Here is a 25,565-nt window from a genome sequence, read left to right as displayed (position 1 = left end):
TTAGCCCATGCGCTCCACTTCCACCTTTCTCCTCTGTGTTCTGCAAGTAAGGAGTCCTACCTCATGCTTGGCTTTCTAATTATCTGTTATTTCCTCCCAGCCTCCTGTCCAGAAAAAAAAATGGACTGAGAGGCTGAAAGAGAGGCTTTTGAATCTTTTACTTCCCTGTACATTCTTTTGGGACTCAAAATCTGTATCTGCCCACTTATTCTCTTACCACTTTGAAAGCTGTTCTCTAATTTGTTAAGCAAGTGCCAGTAATGTAGCAGACTTAGTATCCCATTAATAACGGAATTGTAAAGGAGAAACCAAACTGGTTTGGGTCTTAATTGGTTGTTAGAGTTCTTCTCTCAATACATCTTCCCTGGAGATTGTGGCTATGGCATACCAGACGGTAGTGTTCCATCTTTCATTCATTCATTTCTCTAAGATTTGTTGGGAGACTGCAAAGGTGTGGAGTTACGACTTTGTCACTTCTCCATGGTCCTAATTTCATTCTGCTTCTTCTTTAAACTCAGAATAGATTATCCAACTCTGATCAAAAGTTGTAAAGCCCACTTTGCAAGGGGCTGTGCTTGACTTGGTATTTTGAGAAGCAAGGAGTAGTTCCTTGGATTCAGTACAATTTCTGAACTTTCAGAGCAGGTTCCTGTCCAGCTACGGGCATGATGAATGTAGGTAGGTTGGTACCTATGCAGGGTGACGTGATCTTTATAGAGTGACCATTCCCTTTCTACTTTTAGGTGAAAAATACAGAGCCATTAGCTACAGCATTTGTAAATATTTGTCCTTGTACCCTTTGTACACCCTTCCTCGAGGAGCTTGAGCTCCTCTTAGTTGTATGTGATGCTGTCTGAGCTAGTCTTTCCATATGATAAAGATTTAATCTCAGGCAAATACTTTGAGATTTCCTGTGACATCTCTTGTGACAATTTCTTCTCCCGTATCCAGTGATATCAGTCACCTGTTGAACTGGGAGGTTTCTAAAACAAAGACAAATTTTTTTTAATTATTTTTTCCCCCTTCTTTCTCTCCTTAGTGGTCAGTGGCATGTGTGTGCCTTCCCTCCACCAGTCCTTGAGTAATTTCTACAGACTCCTCTCTTTATTTCTGTTAGTTTGTGCCTGTAACCTCCTGGTTATCAAGCAGCATGTCTTCTCAAACAGGACCTGTGAACCTGTTCTTGGGACTTTGTTACTCTTCTGCAAGTTGTTCTAGTGCTTTCCAGGACAAGAAAAATTCTCACTGGTGGCTTTCGGGCCATCCATGTGGTCCTACTGTCTATGAACCAGAACAAAACAAAAACCCCCAACCTGTTATATATGTCACCACAGGCTTCAAATATAGATACTCCTATCTTAGGTATGTAAGTGCATCTATGTATCTACAAAATGTGTGTGAGCATATTTCATTTATCTGTATAGATTCTTGCATTCTGTATAGATAGACGTTGACGTGGAAATCCTCTGTAATTCTCTTCTAAGAAGAGGAGTTGCCCTTTTTTCAAATGAAAGAGACTGAAAAATGTCCTTCCTGTCATTTACAAAATCTTACAGTAGATAAAAACGAAGGCAAAGACCCTCTCTTCTAGTGCTGGTCTGGAATACTGTGTGAATTTTGTGTTTCAAAAAGCATGTTCCTGTTTTCCTGGATTTCATTATCCTACATAAAAACCACTTTCTTTTACCTTTGTGACATGGACAGATAGATTAGAGACTACAGAGTGACCTGTTAGGACTCTGGTTATCTAACTTGAAAATAAGTCATTATAACCGAGTGTGACATGCCTGCTTTAACCATTATCTAGGAAAACTTGCTGTCTAGCTTCTTGATTAAGAGATTCTGTAGATGTTCCAAGATTATTAACAGGTATTATTACTAGAGTGTATTATGTACTGATTCTATGAAGATTCTGATAAAGTGTAAATGAGAGGCATGCAAAGTCTTAAGCTTTCCCCCGAAGCACACTTTCTTAGAAAGCTGCTTTATTCTCTATTTGGAAAACTAATAAGGAGTATTCACTTGCCATTCTGACATCTCTGTGGATTATCAGGCATTGAATCTTAGAGTGAAGAAGAAGGGTCAGTGTTTTATTCAGCCTCTTCACCACCTTTATCTCAGTTCCCCATATATTTAAAAAGCATACATTCCTTCTTCAAAACTTGGTTGGGTTTCTTAAAATTTTGGTTCAGTGACACCCCCACCCCTCCCCTAAATGCTCTGTGGGACTGTTTTCTTATGGCAAGTGTTTTTGTGGTTGTTGAGGAACATGAGAAACCCAAGAGCTGCTCATGATCTCTTTTTCATGATTCAGCAGATGCTGATAAAAGTCCTTTCCTGGTACCTGCTATATGAGATTAAAACAAACAAAAGGGATGCAGTTTTGGAGTTTGATTCCACTCAAGTAATTTGTTCGTTATGGTCTGTGGAATGTGAATCTTCTTAACCAAGCTTTTGTCTGTACTGTATGCAGGGCTGCAGCACCACCTCATTCCTCTTGGTGAAGAATTGGTAGATATGCCTGATTTCTGGTGCCCCTGCTCTGTGAGGATGATATTTAGTATACCAGTTGCAGTTCTCTACCCAGCCTGTTCCTCTAGCTCATTGAAGCAGCCTGCTCTGAACTCTGCAGGTGTACTCGGTATCAGATATTCATCATGTGATGCCCCTCACAGAGTCTTTCCTCTTGCCTTGCCTTTGCAAGACTGTGAAATATTTTCATTGCATTTGTGTTGGTAATTACAGCTAAAGGACAACTGTTTCAGCATATTGTGAATACTGGTTCTTAGTTTTTTAGCTCCTTGCTCTGATCTGTCATCAAGTGCATTTAATGGAGAGGAGGAAGTATAGAATAAGGAAAAAACCCTACTTCCTGATTATGACTATTAGTCATGGCCTTTCCTGACCTTATTTTCGGCCATCCATCTCTTTATTAAACAGCTTTAGGAGATGTTGGAGGTTTGGAGTTTGTTTTTGTTTATGGGTGTGTGTGTTTTTCCCAGTTCTATTTAGTAATGATATTCTGTTTCAGTTGATTTCTCAACTGTCTTGGTATAACTTTAAAGGCAATATGTTTTGTCCCCTTGCTTCAGGGTAGGTGAAGCTTTAATATTTAGTACAAGGAAATTGTTGAAGAATGGAACTGATAAACATTGAATGAAAATACACTAGGGAAAAATAATTTATTTTAGGTTGCTGAATAACTAGTTATTTTTGGAAACTTTGCAGGTAGTATTAAAAATTAATCAACTCATATTTGGCTTGTTGTTTTAAAGTAGCTCAGTCATCAGAATTCCTTAAGAATTTGATTATATTAATATCATATGGCTACTGCTTGGGACAAGTCCTATTTCCTAAGGAAATTACGAGGTATTATAAAATAAGCCAGAGTGCTTTGTTATGAAATTCCACTGTTTATTAATCTAAGTAAATAATACAAAGGTTTATTAGTGCAATGAACTGAACTTCCAAAATATCCATTGTTATTTCAGTTCTAGGATTGATCCTGCTCATCACGTGGTCAGCTGATGCCCCATGGCAGTCTGCATGCAGTGCCATTGCCTGCAGTTTGCCACTACAGTGGATTAGAACTCCTAAAGAAGTGCAAGCACCATTTTGCCTTTCACTTCATCTCTGAAAGTGACATAGTCTGTCTGGGAATCAAGTCACTTAACTGCAGTAGAAATAGAGCTGAGATTTCTGATACAATCTCTTGGTCGCTAATGGTGCTGTCTCCCAGGCTCCGCATAAATGGACAAACTGAGAATGCATCTTGATTTATGGTATCCCTGACCAATCAAAAATCCAGTTTCAATGTATGTTTACAGCCAGTGTTTTACATAGTTTGAAAATATTTTTAGTTTATAAAATGTACTTCCAGGTGGCATAGTATGAGGGATGGTTTCTGTAGTACTGAGAGCCTGTGTCTCTTTGTGTGGTATCCTATTGCTGACCACAAAACAAATATTTGAACCTGAATTATCACTGCCATGTGTTTCTTAATGAAGGGCTGTAATTCAAAATGGTGATAATTACCTTGTGTGGGTTGCTTTAAACAGGAGGAAATAGAGCCATTTCCTGAAGAACGAGAGAATTTTCTTCAGCAATTGTACAAGTTCATGGAAGACAGAGGTAGGTGTTCTAATTAGCAGTACTTTAAAAAATTGAATGTGTAAACTTGCAGTGTTTTGCAGTACAGTTTTGGAAAGAGAGACTTTATTCATCCCTTGAGACTTTCCCACAATTTAGAAGATAAATCTGTCACTTGATTAATCTTAAATACAGTCCCTTATTTCTGCTTTCAGAAAAAAATGGATGAGATATCCACATATATCCTATTATATTTTGTATACATCCTGTTATATTTTCTAATGTGTACTTAGAGTGTGTATAATCAAACATGTAATCTCCTCAATCATATTAATTTATATCCTCCATTTAATAAATTTAAAATGCATCAATAAAGTTCAGTGACACCCCACCACATACTTTTTAGATCATGGAAAAAAGCTCAGACTTCGTGCTAATTTTTTTTGTGTGAATCCTGATCACTTAAATGCATGAACATTATTTGTAAAGTAGATTGAAATGGTTTTTAAAGCCAGTGCCATTTACTATATTAAATCTTTATCAGATATTTATGCACTGCAAGAAAACCACTGTGTCTGAGAGGCAGAGTGGGGGTATTTGTATGTAAATTACTATTATAACTGGTTAAAGTAGTATCTTTTTTAATGCTATATGAAGATGAGTTGAGGTTCTGTTCACAAAAGATGACAGTAGCTACTGCTAGTACAGTAGTATAGAAATTTTCAGCCCTTTGAAGCATTGTGGAATTGCTTCTGGGGAGGGTTGGGGTTGGTGAAAGGACTGTGCTGATATTTTTGGATGTAAATGTTTCAGAGGGTGAAATAAAAATAGGTATAATATCAGTAGCAAGAAAAGTTGCATTGTTTCTGCATGTTTAGCAATATATGGAAGAATGCCTATTATATGTATTAAAATAGCATAACCCATTTTCTCTCTAGTTCAGTGATTAAAATTCTTGAGTTTTAATTTCATGGAGAAAGTACAATATATGAAGTGGGATTTACAATACTCTATTTGGTAGTGTAGTAGTGCATAAGATGTGGATTTCAGGTTACTCTGAAAAAAACCCAACTTCAAAACACTGTAATAACTGTCTTTGTTCCCAGGGACTCCTATTAACAAACGACCTGTATTAGGATATAGAAATTTGAATCTCTTCAAATTATTCAGACTTGTACACAAGCTTGGAGGATTTGATAATGTGAGTATTACTATGATGAGTATTTCAGAGCCATAAAATCTGAGGGTGCTGTTTATTATTATGAAGTAGTTCATTGTTTATCATTCTGTGAAGTAGTGATAAAGAAGAACACAGTAGCTTCTCTTACACAGGAGCTTTAGATGCATGAAAGTTGAGTATTAAGACTATGTAAGGGCCCTGGTAGCTCTATAAAATCTGTGCTTTAACATGAACTGTTGTATTCTAATTAAATTACGCACCAACTCAGCATTTTTAATTATTGCTGCATAAAATCAGCTGGCATGTGTGTTTTTGTGGTAGCTTTATCAGACAAATAGTTCTTGAAATGTTACCTCAAAGTGAAAGGAGTCAGTGCTCAATAAAATCTCAAAGACATATAATTTAGTTTAAGGTCTGATGTGAGGCCCTTAATTTTTATTTATTCTGGGCAGTATATAAAAGACTATGCTGATAGGGGTTAGTGGGATTGGTCTCAGAGGAGTAATTGAAACATATGGAATTCGTGGCCAAGCAGATTCTGTTGGTGCTTTGAACTGCTTCCCATGAATTTAGCCTGTCAGTTGAGGAGGAATGTTTGTGCAGTGACACCTTTCTGATATTCAGGAGAGGATGTAGTGCTTGGGTATGGCAGCACATCTGCTCTATCTTCACAGATGGGTAGAAATGAGCATATCACACTGTCACGGACCTTTGACACCAAAGGATGTATTAAGGACCTAATGAAAGACCGGTGGCCACTGTGTCTTGTGCAGTACTGCCAGGGCTGAGTATTGCTAAGGCTTTGAATGATTTTTGTTTTCTTTCCAATCTAATTAAAATTCTAGCCCTGATAGTTAGGAATTGCTTTAAACATAAAATAAAAATGATGTACTGATTTTTCTGATCTTTATATTTTCTTTCCTTTGTTTTATTGCATCCTGGAGAGAAAAGCCTGCTGTGGCTTATTGCAATGCAGAAATGCTAAATTGCTTAAAGTAATTACATTAGACTACAACTCGCATTACAGTGAAATAGTGTGTGTGATAAATAGTAATTTTATGGATTGCAGGAAATCACTTTGTTTATTTTCCACAGTTATAAACTTTGTCGACTTTAGTCTTTTTTGTGTCAGTGAGTTAATTCAAAAGCAATGACTTCATTTTCTTTAACAGATTGAAAGTGGAGCAGTGTGGAAGCAAGTTTATCAAGATCTTGGAATCCCTGTATTGAATTCAGCTGCAGGATATAATGTTAAATGTGCATACAGAAAGTAAGTGATAAAGCTGTGAAGTTTGTGCTAAAAACAGCTAGAATGAACTGAAGTGATCCTGTGCTAGTGGTAATATACATAGAGTCCATAACTTTATGGTTATGATACAGTTTTTTTAGGTGTTAAACATACTGGCCATACTTAGCTTCTCTAGGTAGCATGTTTCTTCTTGAATAAAACTTGCTTATCCCAAACAATTTTTTCCTTTTAGGTATCTCTATGGTTTTGAAGAGTATTGTACATCAGCTAACATTGAATTTCAAATGGCATTGCCAGAGAAAGTGACAAACAAGCCTTGTAAAGACTGTGAAAAAGAAAAAGATTTGAAGATCCGTGAAGAACCAGATCAGGATGCAAAAAATGTAAAAGTGGACAAGGATGAGCACAAGCAGGAGGAAGTAGCAGCAGTACAACAAGAAGAAAAAAAGTTAGCTGAGAATGATAATGAAAGTAAAGAAAATGATAAGCCCTCTGTTCTGGTAATATATTTTAAAGTTTATGTTATGCCCTGCTTATAGTTAGCTGGTGTGTAATAACCATGAATTAATGTAAAGATTGAGATTTCTGTAAGGGATTTAAAATAAGAGGAAAGCTTGGTATAAAACATAATTCAGAACAACACATTGGAGGTATATTTATCCCTAGGTGTCCATTTTAGGGTGATCATGTTGTCAAAATGTCTGACTTGTTAGGAAGCAACTCCAACATTCCAGTTGTTTGGGGGTCTCCCAGGTCAAGTGGAGACTAATTAGCATCCGTATCTGGGTAGTGCATGCTCACAATTAAATACAGTGCTGATATTTTTATTATGCATTTAACTATGCTTTTAAGCCCTCATAAATTTTGCTTGTACTTCAGTGTTCCAGTGAAACCAGTGAAGCTGTACAAAGATCTGGGCTGTACAATGCACACATGGTCTAATGTAGTTTAGTGGTCCAGAGAGATGAATGTTTATAACTTCCATTGTTGGCTCAGTGGCTTTAGCAAAGAAAGTTCAGGGAAAAAAGTTGATACACTGCACTGTACAGTCCTAGCAGTTTTGCTGTGGAACCAGTACAACTCCTCAAGTCAGTGTGCAACACAACTGTAATGCTGCTGCATTTAAGGGGCAGCCAGCCCTGGTCTGTCTGCTGGTATTCTCTGGGGTAAATGCCAGCTGGGCCAGTACTGATATCTCTGCATCCCAAGTGAAAACATCCTCTGTGGAGTGTTTGTCTGGGGGATTGCTTTGCAGTCCAGGTCTGAGAGCTGCCTGCCTGTATCATTGTGACAAACAAGCTACGACACTGGCTACAACTTTGAAGTTTGTGAGGTTTAGCTTAAGACTTTCAGGAGTAACAGCAAAGGTGCTGCAATTTTCAGACGAGCCACAGACTCCAGGGGTTTTTTTCCTCTTACAGCTTCAGTGTGTCTTAACTGCCTTTTCTTAAATCCTTTGCTTTCACCTTATGAGTTAACTAAAGATTTTATTATCCTAGGCAAACAAAAAACATTTGCCAGATTCTGTGTATACACAGCCTGATCAAGAAAAGGACTTAAATATAATCAAAACTGAAGATGAAACCAAATTGGAAGGTAAAGAGGAGGAGAAGATTAAAGAAATGGAAAATGCCACAGTAAATGCAGATGCTGAAGAAAAAGAAAAATCAGGGTAAGTTACACTGTTTTTAATCAGATAAAATATGCGATATGTGTTTGTTGAATTTTACTTTTATAATTTTAAACTTCATATCAGACATGCTGTTGTTAATCAGACTTGTATCTTCAGAGACCTGTGTGTAACTTGTCATGGTTACGACCATTGAAGTTCATGGATCTATGTTAAAAAAAAAATAGGCAGCTTAAGTTTTAGAGAGTCCAGGCCTAAATATATATAAGCCAAGTGAGATAGGTGACTTTTGATTTAGGATAAAAATATCACAGTCATTGCCAGTAGTATTTTTCTACTTTTGGTATATCACAAACGCAGTTTCCAGCTTTTGCTGTTGGACCGGGGTGTGTAACGTGGGAGAAGATGGAAGTACCTTGCATCACTCAGTTAACAGCCTTGCCATTGCATAGGCAGGGCACTGGCAGGAGTCTTGTGCAATCCTTCAGAAAGGTGTTTTGAAAGTAGGAGATTGAATTACAGGAATGCTCAGGGGCATCCAACCAGTGAATGTGTGCCAGTCATCTCTCATTTTCTGTATGAAATAGGCAGGTTTTCCTGTTTCAGTGCAGGAAAATACCACAAGTGTTTTTCAGTGGCCACGCAAAAACCCAAACAAACAGAATATAGTCCTCATTAATCCTCAATGTGTTAACAATTTACATTCTTGCAATTAGAACTGTCAGAAGAGGAGGCTCACGGGTGACCTCATCACTGTCTAGAACTACCTGAAGGGAAGTTCCAGCCAGGTGCTGGCTGGTCTCTTCTCCCAGGCACTCAGCAATAGGACAAGGGGGCACGGGCTCAAGCTCTGCCAGGGGAAATTTAAGTTGGATATCAGAAAGAAATTCTTTGCAGAGAGAGTAATCAGGCATTGGAATGGGCTGCCGAGAGAGGTGGTGGATTCACCTTCCCTGGAGGTTTTTAAACTGGAATTGGTCATGAGTGCCATGATCTGGTAAAGGGACTGGAGTTGGACCAAGGGATGGACTTGATGATCTTGGAGGTTGTTTCCAATCCAACTGATTTTATGATTCTATACAGTAAGATTTTGAGTGTTAAAAACACTAAAATTGCTCTTTGAGGTCAGATCAAAGATCTCATTATAAGGTATTTGACTGACAGAAAAGGGTAACAGATGCTTAAGGGAGAAGCTGTTACTAGAGGGAAAGCATATACCTTATACCTCCTTATACTTTCACAGCAATCTGTGTTTCCGGGATGTGTTTGTTTTTGTTGGTGGTTTTTGTAGTTAATACCAGCTGTTGCCTGACCACTAATTCCCTTGTTCATTCCAGCAATTTGCTGTTTAGTAGATGAGCTGTCTTAATCTTCTGTCTTAATATCATTAACTCTTAATGCTTTTCCTGGCCCATTAAAAGTTGTGGCAGAACATCGTAGTTCAGTATATTGGTTTGTGATTCATTGGTAATAGTTCTTTTTTATTTTATTAAGGGTTTTGATTTTTGTGACAGATTCTGGAATGATCTAACATATTTTTGTCTTTCTAAATATTTTAGTGAGATTCCTTTGGCAATTTCTGTAACTCAGAAATGCAGAATACATAAAAAATATCAAGTTTACTTGAAACTCAGTTGAAGAACCTTTTCTCTATGGATGTGAATTCATTTGTCCTATGTAAACCTTCCTTTTTTTAAAACACTTAATTGCTGGACTTTGTTGAGTTTGCTATTTAAGGTGAACTAGATCAGCTGGTACTGTAACAGGATTGCAAGGTTTTCATAATCGTTGAAGACTGATTTTAAAACGTGGCTTTCAAAATACTGAACTAAACAGAGGGAAAACTTTGCACTGCTTAGAGAATAACAGTTTTTAAAGTTCCCTAAATTATGTGTTTGTGTGTGTGTGTATGTTTGTGATGTTACTTTATTTATTTATATCTTGGAAAGTACAGTGGCTTAATACTTACCGTGATGCCATAGTAAATGGTACATAAAAATTTAGAAGCTGCATTTTCTTTTTAGTAGTCCTTTATTTTTTTGATATTTTTTGTTGATTTGTTTGTTTGTTGTTTTGGGTTTTTTTTTTAGTTCACAGGTTTTTTTAATCCTGATTCATGCAAGTTGCATTATTTATGACATCAAAAAATGTTACGAGTTTTCCTAGTTTTTATATTTATGAAAAAAAATCTGTAGCAAATACTATTTCCTCTTAATTTTTCCTAATTCACTTGATGGTATTTGAGTGAATTCTTTTTCCTCCTCTTCTCCTTACTTATCCAGTGAAAAACTCTTCTAAGTAGTATTTTGCTATTATGCAAGATTGTAACAAGTTGCTTAGACTAGAAAGCATAATTCTAAAAAGAGATGTAGGTGGTGATGTTACGTTTCAAGGAATACTTTAAATTACACAGCTGAAACATTTGTAGCAGTTAATTGCTGTGCTGCAGCAGTGCTGCAGTAACACTGTTAGTGTGATTACTCTGCCCTTCTTCCCTCTGAGATTGATAGGAAGTACAAAATGCACTTCTATGAGCTTTAAAGAGCTTTTAAAAATGTCACTATCCTTCTAAATGCTAAACAATATTTTTAGCATTTATACCATAAAGGTATAGAGGAGTTTTGTGGGGCTTTGTATTAGATGTTGTACCCAACTTTATGGATTAGAAGTGGCAAAGACAGGCACAAATGCTGAGGTTGGAGTTCTTTGTTGAACTGAAATGCAAAATGAAAATAGGTATTTTTGTAGGTGGAAAACTAATCCCACAGACCAATACTCAAAATGTTATCAAAATAGATCAGTCTGAAGTGAAGTTTCATTCGTGTATTTAAAATATATTCCTGGGACTTTAAGTTATGGACCATCTGTCTTTCACAGTCCTAACCAAATAGCCAAACAAATGAAATCTCATGTTATATAAGGCAATCTTGTAGAGTTTGCTATTTGCATTTATGTCTGTAGTACCCTGGACATTGTCATGTAGCTTATATGTCTACAAACACAAGAAACCATGAGGACAGAAAAACTTCTAGGTTTGTTCTTGCTGACTGTCTTTTGAGAGGACTGAAAGTAATTCCCAGCTTCCAGATCTCAGGGAATGCTACTGGAAGATAGGGTTGTTTACAGGTTTTGTTCCTCTGTGCAATCCCATGTGTCTTAACCCTTTGTGATTGCTACCACTTGAATCCTACCATCCCTTACGCACAGATTTTAACAATATGATGAAGAGGAAGAAAGGCTGAACTTTTTCCTTTCTTCCCCAGAGTGCCTGTTTCTTGCCTCCTTGTGTATCAGTGAACACTGAGAATGGAGATTCAGAGACAGCTTGCCCTTTGTTCTAGATATGCTTTTCTTGTTTGCTTTTTGTTTTGGTTTTTTCCTCTGTGGCTAATGGAAGCTGCCTGTGCTAGATACAGATCATGCAACTTCTGGTCATTGAAAAAGGTTTTAAAAAAAGGCCAGTAATATGTTACTTTTCATGGGTCTGTCCCAGAGGGTTCTTTACAGAAATGACTTTGTAAATCCATCTTTTTCCATAACATACAAAAATGTGCTCATATTTGGCCAATGAATAAATAAGGAAGTTTACAATCCTGCATCTTTTTGCAGAACTTCTGAAGTTCCTTTTAGCTTCACGTTGTGAAAATAATGGTCTTCAAATGTAAAGTTGCAGAGCTGGTGCACGTTTTTCCTTTGGAGCATTTAATAGTAACTGTTAATTATTGAAACACTTGAGTCAAAGTCAACAAACTGAGAATGAAGAGCTTTCTCTACACGATGAACAATGGAGTGATGTGTCTGAATGTGTTCCAAAGCAACTGAGGCCAGGATCCTAGTGGAGTTTTTAGAAGGTGTGGCTTTTTTAGTACAAGCTTTATAAAATTAAAGGTAGATCTTAAAAAATTTCATAGTAGGCACAGTTTGGGAACTGAAGTGTAGGTTGATTCCTGTCTAACCAATATTAGTACGAGTGGTTTTCTCCCAGATGATTAATTCAGCCTCAAAATTTTGTTAGATTTGGTTTTGGAGTTTTTACTGAAATTTTGTTTGGGTGGCTTTGTGATACGTTTTGTTTTTAATGCTTTAGTCTGAAGCACCTGGGACAGATGACTGTCAAGAACTTCATATTGAACTGAAAGATTCAATGCTGAGAATCTGGGTAATTTTTGCTTTCAAACAAAATTTGCATCAGACTTGTATGTTGCTAGTACTTGGGGTTTTGAGGTGACCAGGCAAAATTCTTTGTAGTAATCCCAGTTAGAGTAGATAAAGATTGCAAGAGGCTTTCTTGTATTTTCCTTCTTCTGGCTGAGGTGCTGCCTTAATCCTAACACCAGAAGGAGCTGCCATCTCTGGATCTGACCCTACTCTGTTCTCACCGGACTGTCATTTTCAGTACTCACAAATAGTTCTTCCTTGGTCTTAAGAAACTTTTTGAATTTATTTATTTTTTCTGCTTGAAAACCATCAGGTTTTTTATATCCTCCAAGGGATGCATAAAGAAACATTCTTTAGAAGCCTAAACACTTCTGTTTGTCTCATACTGATGGTTTAAGTCTTCGTGGTGTGGTTTTGTGGGAACTGATGATGTCATGTTTTGGCAATATCAAAAGGTGAAAATGATCATTTCTTTTGGCTTGTAGTGTTTAATAGAGTTAAACCATTCATTCACATGCAAGGGAAAAATCTTAATCTTAGAGCTGTTTATATGCATCTTTACATGCACTAATAGCATTTCCCCTCCTGCAAACAGTAGGGGGGAGCTAGGAGTAGTAAAAGCGGTAATTAAGAACTAAGTGAAGATGGGTATTGTTGCATGTGAAGGATTTGACTACGGTTTATTACCTTGGTAGGGTAAGGGGACTACCTGCTGTGCCTGTGCTGGTGATGGCTTCTGTTCAAACAAGAGTTAAATTTTCTGGGAACACTTACTGGGGATTTTCTGAAAGCAATTTACAATGGGATTATGTAATAGTCAGAAGCTCCATTTCACATATGGGAGATAACAGATTGTTAGGGGCAACATTTTCTTCAGTTCCTTATCTGTTAAAATGACTTATCAGAGCTTTATGGTGGTGAAACAGCAGCAAAGAGGTTAAAATGTTTTGGAGTAAAGATTTAATACAGAAGTCATATCTTATATCTTCTGGATTAGCTGAGAATTATTTATTGAGATAGTTCCAGTCTAATTTAGGTTCAGACCTGGGAGAAGAGAGATCAGTGTGTCATGTTCATTACATGTGTGGTCTGAACATCTGCTCAGAATTTTAGATTATTGGTTAGTATGCAAAAGAAAAATCCTGTTAACAACCATACTTAGTAGTTTCATTTATAGGAATGTATTTCTTTGCTCTTACTTGTGATGTGTGTTCTATTTATGTATTTCAGCTGTCTTTATATCAGGAAGTTTTTTATAGTCACGTTTTCAGAAACAGTCTAATTGATTTCTTTTTCTTAGTGTAGAATACACAGTGATAATGTACATATTTATGTAATGATTGTTTTTGATACAGCAGCAAGCTGCAAATGACCCAGTAATAAAGTACGGAGTGGCAGTGTAAATATGGTGGTTCTGCATGTTGAATGGAAGGGAGGCATCTCTGATTTGGAAAAAGTGGTTCTACCAAGTATTGGCATAGCTTATGGTCACTGAAGGCATTAACCGTGATAGCTTCACTGAGACTTGTGCGTGTGTGTGAGTGAGTCCTCAAACATTCATCAAATGCCAGATGTTTCCAAGCTGAATATGAACCAGTGCTGTAAAAATAGAAAGGGCTGTACTCTTCAGCCAGACTTTGGAACCATCCCTTATCCTTTCGAGGAACATTTCAAAGTAGTTAGCTGAATAATGGGAAGCAATAATGTGAGGTCCTTTCATCTGCCTTCTCCACAGCAGCACAGGAACACACTGGGTACAGAGTACATGGTGGCATGGTTGGAATGTACTGTACCACGTTCAGATGTGATTCTAATCAAGTTAGTGCCTCTCCCCTCGCCTCAGGACAAGGAACCATAACTGCATTTGCTCAGTTTTTCTGTGTGTGTAGACAGAAGTCCTTGGAGCTTTTATTTTCAGATTTCCTTTGTAGCTTCAGAGGTGTTGTGATTTAACCGAGCTGGCAACTATGTACCATGCAACCAGTGCTCAGTTCCCCCCACCCCAGTGCATCCAAAACAGCACTATACTAGCTACTAAGGAAAAATGAAGTCTATCCCAGCCAAAAACAGGACAAGAGGGAAGACAGGTATTGGTGAATTTGGGGGATTTTGTTATTTTGTGTAGTTAAGATGAGATTGTTCTGTCAGGAAATACGTACCAGGTCTTAATGACCTCTCTGCTGTAAAACTTAAGGTCACCTTAATACATCTGTGATTGAGAATGCCATAGTATGGAAGAGACTGTACATCTTTCACCTTGTATTATATGAAGTAGACATTAAATTATGCCCTAGGATGAGAAAAAGGAAAAAAAAAGACAGAAACAAAAATAGAAGCTAATTGCTAAACCTGAAGTGTCAATTACACTAAAGTTTATTTCTGCTAGTGGTTCAATTACCTGTAATGACTTAATTGAACCCATAATTGAAATAATCTTGCCTCCTCAAGTTTTAGAATAACCTGAAAAAAAATAATCTTGCATATGCCATCTCACCTGCTGTGTGTGCCAGTTTGGTATGTCAAGGAAAATGTACTGGAGTAGGGGTAGGTTTGCTGCAAGACAGGGGTCCTTGGAGGCAGATGTGATGTTTCAAATCACACCCTGTCTCATAGATTTCACCTGGTCTTGTGACAGCTCTGTCTTTAGTGCCAGAGAATTAGGGCTGAAAGAGGTTTTGCATGATACTGCAGTTTCCTTAGTGGTGTAATAGCATGCACTGTTTCATCTATTAACATCATCTGTTTGTTGATACACTTAATTGTGTGCTTGTTGGTGCTAAATCTTACATTGACTGAGAATGCCCTGTTGGCTGTGTAGTTTTAGTGACTTCACAGTGCCCTTTGGAATGAGTGAGAAGCAATATTTGTATGATCTGAACTTTTTAATGGTTTTACTTTATTAACAAATACTTTTGCATTTTAATTCATTAATTTCCTGCTTCTGAAGGTTTATGTTTCCAAGTTTTGTGAGATGGGGTGGGGAGACTGTTTTCAGTCTGTGGTTGTAATTTGAAATGCCTTTGAGTCCTGATAAGCTTTCTGGTGGCACTTTGGCTTCTGGAACACAGTTACACTTGTATTACTGTGTCTTCTGTACGGTGTGCATACACATGTGCTTCTTCCCTGTTCCATCAGCTGCTGCTTGGGTTATTAAAATTGTTGCAGCTTTATGGTAAATATTGGTTGGTGCTGGCTGTGAGTTGAAAATTATTGTTTGCTGCCAAGAGACTTATTGGGAGCTTTTGTTTGTTATACTATTGTTACTATTTTTGCTTGGGGTTTTTTTGTTTGTTTGTTTGGTTTTGCTTTTTTCTTTTCCCTTTTTCCCCATGTCCTCCCTGGGATTTTGACTAAAGGGCCTTACAGGAAACCCAGTATTCACATACATACATACATGGACTAACAAGGTTCTGACTGTGCCTGGTGGATGGCCACAATCACAATTTTCTCTCACAAACCTCTGTTTCATGGCAGTCATGTCTTCCCCTTCATCTGCATTGCCAGGTTTGAGCTATTTATGGCCTTACGAGACAGTATCTTTTGTTCCTTGCAACCACTGGGAGGTGTTCTTGGGTTTTGTGTTGTTGTTTTTTGGGTTGGTTGTTTTTCTGTTTCAGGAGCTATATGAGCGCATCCATTTTTTTCTGCTCCAAAATTGTGAATGTTCTTTGCTTTTGTTTGGTTTCCTAAAAACTCCAGGTTATGATCCCTAACCAAGTCACTCCATAGAACTTTTTCTTTGCAGCCATCTCTGCTTCCGTTTTACTTTTGCTTCCTGATATGCCCTCCACTTATGCACAGCCTGCTGTTCACATCTGTTTGACCATCCAAGTTACCCAGCTTCACAAAGAGACTTTCATACATCTTTTTCATGTGGTACCAATTTCTGGTATTGTCATGGACTCTTTGTAGGATACCTAGTGGGACACCAGAAAACTCTGAGGGGATTAAGGTGAGAGAGATTCCAAATTGGTCCAGCTTCCGCAGAGCCACTGGCACCATAATTGCCAGTGTCTGGAAAATCCTGACTCTCCATCATGGGCATGCTTTTCTTTGCAGACACCATTCAAGGATTGTGCCCCTGGGTCTTGGAGAAAAAAAATTGGCAAAAGTTAGTTCATGGCAGTTTTGAAAAGTCTGCTTAGTGATGGCAAATTACAAGCTCATCTTGTTCATACAGCAAGATGATAATACCTGTTAAGCTGAAATTAGTCAGGAGTTTTGTTTTAGTGCAGCAGAGACTATAATTTAAAAGCATTTAAAATACTAGTTGGTGGTTTCTGTTGTTAAATGTGGAATTCTTTCAAATCTCCTTTATTTAAGTTGCCTTTTTAACTCTGGTTGTTTTAACATCACCAACAAAGTAGTTCACTGCAAGTATATAATAAATTAAAAGTCTTGGCCTTCCAGAGTTAAACTGTGTGGTCCATGCCATGTGTACCTGAACAGATATATCTTCTGTGACATGGTATAGTTAATACACCAACAAAGGGATTGTTTAACATTTATCTCATTGTGCATACACATGTATGCATGTAATTATATATTTATGGGTGTCTGTGCATATAGATTTATATATATATATAGATATATATATGTGACAACACTCATTTCTGAAGTAATTTTACTGCATCAGTGCAGTAATACTACAGTTGCATTTAGCATATTGTTCTGAATTCTCTTTTGCAGCTAATTAGATAATAACACTGCAGTTTTCCTTCTGCAAAGAAGCATTTGAATAACTAAACTGCTATTGATCCTTTTGCAGAGAGAAAGTTGCTTAGTTTATCAAGTATATTCTACTGAAAATTTTACCAGAAGGCTTAGATTACAAATACAGACTTTTGTGTTTGTGAGATTAACTCAAGTATTGGCATGAATCAGACTTGGAGCAACACACCTTTGCTTATCAGACTTATAACATGCAGACATACCTGTTGCACATACCAGGGGTTTGAATTGTTAGCGCTCCACGGTTATTGTGAATTTAGTCGGCAGCAAAATCTGTTCTGTGTTGCACAGTGTGGGGTTAGAATGATATGAGAGCAAATAATACTGTTTTATAGAGTTGTTTAAGACTAAGAAACATTTCCCCCATAAACTTTTGTAACGTAGTCGGCCTCCTTAAGCTGGTCGCAGATAATTCTCAGATCACTGAACAGCCCAGAGCTGCCATAGCCTGGAACTAGCAAGATTTGTGGGGTTTTACTGCTTCTGAAAATTAGTCCAAATATCTAAAAATGTGTTCAAAATTAGCTTCCTTTTTAAAATAATGCACACCTGCTTGTGTATTTATGTAATAATTAAATGCAAGTTTGACCTATTTAGAAGACCTCCAGCATAATTGGCAAGGAGTGACAAGGTCATAAATTAGCACATCTTTCTTAAATTCCTGATAAACTCACATACAATGTTGGGGTTTTTTTGCCTGACATCTGACTTTGGTTGCAGTCATTTCAGGATGTTGAGACTGAGTTTATTTATTGAAACAAAGCAAGGAGTTTTTTTGAGAAGCAAGTTTCAAGAAGCATTGGTAAAACTTGTGTTGAAAAATGGAATTTAGGAAACTTTCTCTATATTGAAATGGATGAGTTTTAACTGAAAAAATTATATTTAGACAAAGAGACTGCATGAAAAGAATCATACAAAGATTAGTTTCAACAACTTCTACTCATACAGATTTTGATGGATTTTTTTTTTCTTTTAGCCATTTTTTGCATCTTACAGTCACTGGATTTGGTGTGTGTTGCTATATCCCATTTTGCTGATATTACTCAGCTGTAATACAGTTTCACATATTTGGAGCCTCCTGTTTCCCACTCTCTAATGCATCCACAATATTTATCAATATATGTGGTTTGGAACTGAAAAGCTTATGAAGTATCTCATATTAACTCTACAATTTTTTAAACCTTTCAAGAGATGACACGAATAAGGAAGAAGATGAAGATGAAGAAGAAGCAGAGGAGGAGGAAGAGGAGGAGGAGGAGGAAGAAGACAACATTAACAATGAGGAAGAAGAGTTTGAATGCTATCCACCAGGCATGAAAGTCCAAGTGCGGTATGGAAGAGGGAAAAATCAAAAAATGTATGAAGCTAGTATTAAAGATTCTGACATCGAAGGTGGAGAAGTCCTTTACTTGGTGCACTACTGTGGATGGAACGTGAGGTAACTTGAGTTTTAGTTAGTGATTACTTCTTGCGTTACTTCTCAAATACACTTACGAATTTTAAAAACTAAATTAATAGACATCTGGAGTCCTAAACTTTCAGTATTGGTGTTCTGTGAGGGTCATTGTACTGTATGAAATTATTAGATTTTTAGCACTATATAAATGCAGGACTTTAGTTACTTAGAAAATCATCTCAAAATGACTTGTTCAAAGAAGGCTTCATTTTTTCCCCATCTTTCTTTTCTCTCCATGCAAGTGACAGCTCACTCTTTCACAGAATCCTGCTCTGGCTCTTTTAAGCCAATTTTACCTCATAAAATATTTGAATATTGTGCTTAGCTGAGGCTGTATACTCTTGTCAGCAAAGCATGGAGTACACTAGCAGTAGGTATTTCAGAGGAGAATGACAAGAGTCTTTGTGGCAAATTAGTGTGCAACAAATAATTGCATTCCATCAGTTCTGATTTCCACCCTCCCCACCTTTCCTCCCCCTGAGGCCGCCTCAAGCTTCCTAACAAGACTCTTCTTGGCCTACTGGCATCTTCTGCTTTTTTTTAATATAAGGAGTATAAGCTTTTTATTGTCCTTAGTGTAGCATTAATAGAAATAAACTGAAGTATCCTATATTTTTGCCATTTCAGACCTATTTTTGCTATTTGGAACTTGAAGCAACTTTGAAAACAGCAGAGAAAACCAAAGTTTTTTGAGCAGCTTATGAGCATAACTGTTTCTTTTCTCATTTTCAATGTATCTGCTCATTGTTTTTAGCTGTTACCTTTTTAACTTTATTACTGTCTTTATAGATCTGTCAAAAAGAACCCCACAATTCTGAGACAAATCTCCTGTGCTCTTTCTTTACTTGTTTTTCCTTTTCTAAAAAGCTGAGGTTCTTGTGACCTTCATCTGTCATCTGGGCATCCTACCTCTGACCAAGAGGGCAGGACAAATACCATTTATTCAGTTTTGGCAAGATCTGCTAGCAAAGGTAACAGTTAGAGAAGTGTGATGCTTCTCTTCCTCCCTTGAATTCACCTCTTTGCATCTCAGGCTGGTGATTTCCACCTAAACCACTGCTGAGGAGGAAAGTTTCACTGTTGCCAGTTTTGATACTGTCCTTAATGTAGAATTTTCTGGTCTACATCTACACTGATCTGCAGGAATAGGATCTTTGACATGAATTGTCTTCAGGCAACATCTGTAAGCATAGTGGGCTGTGAAGTCAACGTAAGAGGGGAGACGCAGCCTCAAGGCTGGGGTGGGACTTGCGTTTCTGCCCTTACTGGGGAGGATTCCCTTAGGAGTGCAAGTTGCTGGAATTTTCATCCTGCTCACTGAGGATTACTGTGTGTACCATCCCAAGAGATTTCTTGCTTTTAAACTCTTGTTTTGGAATCCACATGCAAACACAGAAGTTGTTTTTCTTTTTGAGCAAATGTCATGCCATTTTACATGCTACGAGATGAGATGATCAGATTTTTATCTGAGCAGTGCCACTTCAAATCTGAAGAAATGAGAAGTCAAAAATGAGCCTTCTTCACCTTGGAGATCCCAGCACCCTGTTTCTTAAAGGAGAAATCAAGATTCTGATTTTTTAACTGTGCATTTTAAACAAATACACATATTGGTATCAGAGGCATTTTTTCTGTGACTAGGATATGTTTAATAAGAGAAGAATTTTTTAGTAATATTGCACTCATGTGAGAATTAAGTTGTGGTGTTTGGTCTTTCTGGCAGCAGAACTTGCATTTATAATCTTACCTGGTGCTTTGAAAGAGGCTTCTGAAAGAGTTTGGGGGAGCAGGACTCTTCACTGAAAAATATGTCAGTGATTGAGATTTAGCTATTGTGTGTGAACTCTGCTAAATGTGGCTAGTTTTTTTAATTCAAGTAAAATCACTTAAATTTTTGGAATTGAGAGAAAGAGTGTGTTAGCCTGAGCATCTAAACACTTTGATATTTTACTGTGAAGACTATTCCCATACTGCGAAATAGCTTGACTGGGCTTTTAGTCAGTCACAACCTGGAAAAGTAACTGCATTACTTGGATAGGAAGCAATTCCCTCTTCTCCTTAATAATTGTAGCTTCCTTAGTAGGGACATGTATGTACAAGTATAGGTATGTACTAAACTGAGGTTTCCTACTAATCCGGGGATTTTTTTTAATTCTGTCATTCTCCTGTCCCTTAGAGTTGACTTTTCTGTTTCCCCTTTTGGTCAGAATGCCATTTAGTGACCTGTATTTTAAATCCTAAATAACTACTTATGTCTCTTTCCACAAGTTAATTTCAGTATCAGTCTGAGATTCAGAATAATTGTGCATGGAGTGGGGGGTGGACATGCTCACATGCCTTTTTGTGCACTTGGAGTGGAATTTGGGAAACTTGATACTCATCTGTGTTAGTTTTTCTTAAATACTCTGGAACAAGAGACAATAACAACTGTGGAGGGCTTTTTTGTTTTGTTTTTTGGTTTTCTTTTGTTTAAGAGTAAATAGGAAGTACAGAAGGTGTACAGTGTTACGCTCAAGGATCTGTTTTTGGGCCCGGAGATTCAGGATCGATGCATGTCTGTGATAAATGTAAAGAATGACAGTGTTCAGTGGAGCCTGACTTTTAGTGAAAGGAAATGGTAAAAATCTTTTCCCTGAGAGACTTGCTTATGTGTTAACTGAAGAAAGCAGAGAAATACAGAGAAACTGTATTTCTTCTAACAGGCCAGTAATGTTCTGAATTATGTATGCTTTATATGGAACTAAAACTTCTTTGGAGCCTGCGGTGCCAGTTCCTTCTGTTGTAATTTTGATCTTCAGCTGCTAGTGCAAAGAAAAGTTCATTGTGGAAGTGCTCGAGGTGAATTTCTTCTGCAGCATGGTCCCAGTCATTAGAGAGTGAATATTTAAAACTTAAAAGGATTGTTTTAAATCTGTGTGTTGTTATGGTACAACATCACAAGATATGTTATTCTTGAACATTTCAAGTGTTTAAACTTTGACTTACTATTTACAACATTCCTTTCTTTCCTTCAGAAATCTGCATGTGAAATGCTAATTTCTGTCTCAATTTGCTGAACCATTACTTCGTATGTAAGTTTTATACTGGACTGTCAACCACTGAAATTAAACGTGTAGCCAAATTTCAGGTTCTGGAGAGTAATGTATGTCATGGAAAAGCTGGGGGGAAAATTAGCAAAAAACCATAAATGAAATTAAACAAACTAGAATCCTCATCTAATATTCCAGTATTTGGGTAATCAGACTGACTCTGCCTTTTTTGATCACAGCCAAGTTAAATATTTGATTCTTCCTTGTTAGCAGCTACAGGGAGTTTGCTGGAACTTTCCAGTGAATTTGCCAAGGCTTGTTGGTTCGTTGAGGTCACTTATCTTCCTGAGAAAGTGGTACTTTTACTAGTATACATCTAGTCTGGAAAAGTCAGCTTTCTTCCTTGTTTTCCCTCTAGTGCTTCTGTGGAATATTGACTGTGCAATCTCTGAGAGTATGTTGTGTATTTTAGCTTGCAAATGGTACATATGGATGTAATACAATCAGTACATAGTCTGATGCAAACTGCCAGTTATTTTTTCTGCTGTATAGGTATTCGTTTCATTTTAGCCTTTTTTCTTCCTTCCTGTTCAAACTCACCCTTCTGGCAGGCATTCATTTTAATCAGTAGGGCAGAAAAGCTTCTCTCCTTACTGGCTCTTCTTTGTCTTCATTTTGGCAAGGCAAAGGGCATGTTCCTTATGAAGGCACTTCAGGTTTTCATGTGAAACCTGATTTTAAAAAATAGGTAAATAATAATTTCTTACCAAATCCCTCCTCTTGGTTCTCAAAAAGTCTGAGCAAACTCTTTTAAGAGCAGCATCCTGTGTAATCTCCTTCATGTCTGCATCCATCTGCTCACTTTAGGGTGGTGAAGCAAGTAAGTGTGAAAGACAACACTGTGGTAAAACAACCCAGATCTTCTGAAAGCATGTACTTCTTGTAATGATGACTGCTGAAGAACTTCTTCCATAATATTTTTGGGTTTATTTTGTTTTGTGAAGAGACTATGTAAAACAAGATTATTGATGAAGTAAGTTTTTATATTTTTTAGCAGGTGCAGTTCCAGGAAAAAAGTCTCTGGTTTCAGTCACACACCCCATTTAGATGCAGCTTTCAGGGTGCCTCTCTGTTATGTACTAGAGGAAAATGTAATTTAGGGTCAGCTGTGGCTTGGGGTGTATCTTTTTTGCAGGCTCTGTTTCAGCCTGGGATCTCATTGTCACAGGTTTATGCAAACCATACACATCTGATGTGTGAGTGGTGAAGAGAACTGTGTGGTGCAAAGGTGTGAAGTGTGGGCAGCTCAGTACCTGGAGAGTATGTGAGATTCCTGTGACTCTGGGCCTCCTCACAGTGTGTCTGCTGTTGTGGGTGCAGTCAGGGGTAAAGCAGGGTATGCTCTGGGCAGGAACTGTGGCTGTCACACACTGTTTCACTGTTTGTGCTCCTTGAGAGGAGGGTTTGTGTGACCACTGCTTCTAATGCACAACACGCCCTGTGGCATGTGCAGATACTCTGTTCAGATCCTGCGTGTCTCTCCTGTGCCCCGTGTCTATCAGCTGTTGCTCCAGCAGGCACTGCAGTTACCATGAGTCACAGACAGTGTGGGCTGTGCACAGACTTGGCATAGGGGGAAGGTTGTTTTCTTTGGTTGTTTTCTTCCTGGAAATGCACAGATTGACTGAATGCGAATTTTGTATTCTAGCAGCGTGGTTGAGGCAGAAAGGGCACTGTCAAAATCATTGCCTTTCACCGTGTTTGTCAAGTCCTAGTGCTGTTTTTCTGCAAGCATTTAGACTTAGTCAAATACTCTTAACCTGTCTGTCGGTCACAAAGTCCATTTGGCAGTCACTTAGCAGTATTCATTATGGAAAGCACATCTTTGACTTGAAGAAAGGTTATTTCAAATAGTGTTTCCCACAGTCTCACAGAATATGGGAATTTTTCATACTGGGAAACCCTGAAGAGTTATATTCCAGTTTTGGAGAGAAATTGTTTGCTGATACTTCCCTTGGTAATAGCACTACGATAGTACAATGACAGTGGTATCTGCAGCTGTACAGGCAATCTTGGTATATCATAGTCTGCATGGTCTGCTGCAAGATTTTGTGGTTTTTAACTCTCATAGAAGGGGGAAAAAAAGCCCAAAAAATTGTTTTGGAAAGCTGTTTTTCAGAGGCTACTGCTACTTCATTTTTCAGTGTATTATTATCTCAAATTTAAGTTAATAAGGTAGAGTAGTTTCTGAAATCCTTTGCATAGACCTCAACTTGGAATATACAGGAAAGCAAGTTGGAAACTTGCTTGTTTTTCTCTGTGTGTTTTTAATTTATGTGTCAGTGTTGTGCATATAATTGGCAGTGGTTGCAAAGAAGCTGAATTGGGACTGTATCAGTAGTCATTGTCTATATAAAAATGGTGGAAAGCCAACATGGTCATGAGTGCATTGTGCTTGACTCCATGTTGCACTAGCTTTCTGGGTGTCTGTGGTTTCAGTTTTTAATGGTGGTGGGTTTTTTCAAGTTGGTTTTTTCCCCTTTCTATTTTCATGTTTACCTGGGGGAATCAGAATTTGTTTATATGTTAATACATACTAGTTTTTAACTGACCTCTTTCTTACGCAGATGGTTTTTGAATTCACAGTTGTAGCAAAGTAGCTTATTTTTATTGGGAGAAAAAAAATGGTTTAATTGATTCTTGAGTTTTTTTCAGAAATACACAACGAATTTGGCAAGTATAGTACCATAGTTATATTCTTACTAAGAAAGTACTTCTTTGGACCTGGAGTTGTATTTAACCAGTCCAGTCTTAGGCAATAAGATGCCAATTGTTAATATCGTGGCTCTATTTACTATATTTCTCTTGTATCATTCTGATACAAAATGAAAACGTTTAGCAGAAAAGGAATTGAGAAGTGTTACTGTGAAGTCAGTGACTCAGAAGTTAGTATCTCCAAAGGGTTAGTCACTCCAAATAACACTTTTGCAGACATCTAGGATTGAAAGAATTTATTTCTATTAACTGGTCACATTTTGCTGAGTTGTAAAATTTTATTGTTAAGGTTTTACAGTGTATATATATGAAGTACACCTCTTGTAGGTCCATACAGATTTCTTGTTCAGGTAGTTTGTTTTACTTGTATATGTGGATTTCCTGTTGTTCAGTGTAAACTGAAAAAATAGTAGATTTTGCATTTACCCTTCAGTGTAAAAAAACTCGAGTCCTCTGAACCTTAGCTGGAACTTCAAAGGGCTTGATTCAAGTTCCAATTCTGTTTTTATATGGCTACTAATTCTCTTTTTCCTCAGTTAAATTTCTCTTATGATGTCATGATTATCTGCTTAAAACCATAAATGTGTACAATTTCTTTTTGTGTTTAGGTATGATGAATGGATAAAGGCAGACAAGATAGTGAGGCCCGCTGATAAAAATGTTCCAAAAATTAAGCATCGAAAGAAAATAAAGGTAGTTTTTTTCCCTTTTCTCCCTTGTTGCTCCCAACTTTGGTTTGATACGTTTCATTAATCCTCACTTTCCTTCCTGACTTTGATTGGCTTACAAATGTCTGACAGAAAAAGCAACTTTGTAGGCTTTTAAAAATGGATACTGTTTTTACCAAGCTTTTGGTTGTTCTCTTTGTGCGGGGAAGGGAAGCTTCTCTTTCCTTCTTTCCTATATTTTAAAATTAAATGTATAGTATGCATTTACAGAAAACAAATAACAAGGACCCAAATTACCCTCAGTGTTGGGAGCCAGCTCAGGGTGGGGAGATGGAATTTGGGAGTTCCCTGATTCTGGAAAGCAAACCTATGACTAGCCTCTGTGCATGGGACTTTATAATTTTATTACCAAGCATTTTTTTCCAAAATCCATTCTTTTACAGCTGATATTCAGACTTAGTTGATGATACATTCCTTGGACTGTGGGCTGCAAGGAAGCTTTTCCTTCCCCCTCCCCAGCACCTTCAGAACCTGACAGCTGCCCTGTCATTGCGTCCTGTGGTGCCACTGCTCCTACAGCACTGTCTGTGTTTGCTTTCCCAT

At 37.5% G+C, this 25,565-nt stretch overlaps 1 protein-coding gene across 5 annotated transcripts in view; it reads left to right on the top strand.

Annotated features, from left to right (window-relative positions):
* The window catches only part of ARID4B (AT-rich interaction domain 4B), an 89,172-nt gene that overhangs the window by 50,823 nt on the left and 12,784 nt on the right, over positions 1 to 25,565 (top strand). For 3 of the 5 annotated variants that reach the window (XM_071549591.1, XM_071549589.1, XM_071549590.1), the window contains 7 exons: positions 4,059 to 4,131; positions 5,196 to 5,290; positions 6,442 to 6,539; positions 6,751 to 7,018; positions 8,018 to 8,190; positions 18,227 to 18,475; positions 24,903 to 24,987. In XM_071549591.1, the coding sequence (XP_071405692.1) occupies positions 4,059 to 4,131; positions 5,196 to 5,290; positions 6,442 to 6,539; positions 6,751 to 7,018; positions 8,018 to 8,190; positions 18,227 to 18,475; positions 24,903 to 24,987 (1,041 nt within the window). The remainder of the gene's footprint in view (positions 1 to 4,058; positions 4,132 to 5,195; positions 5,291 to 6,441; positions 6,540 to 6,750; positions 7,019 to 8,017; positions 8,191 to 18,226; positions 18,476 to 24,902; positions 24,988 to 25,565) is intronic. The other 2 variants (XM_071549593.1, XM_071549592.1) reach the window with 1 other exon arrangement.

Source organism: Pithys albifrons, chromosome 2, assembly GCF_047495875.1.
Source record: "Pithys albifrons albifrons isolate INPA30051 chromosome 2, PitAlb_v1, whole genome shotgun sequence".
In the NCBI taxonomy this organism is placed as follows: domain Eukaryota; kingdom Metazoa; phylum Chordata; class Aves; order Passeriformes; family Thamnophilidae; genus Pithys; species Pithys albifrons.
Note: the sequence above shows the minus strand (reverse complement) of the source record. Positions and strands in the feature narration are given on the sequence as shown.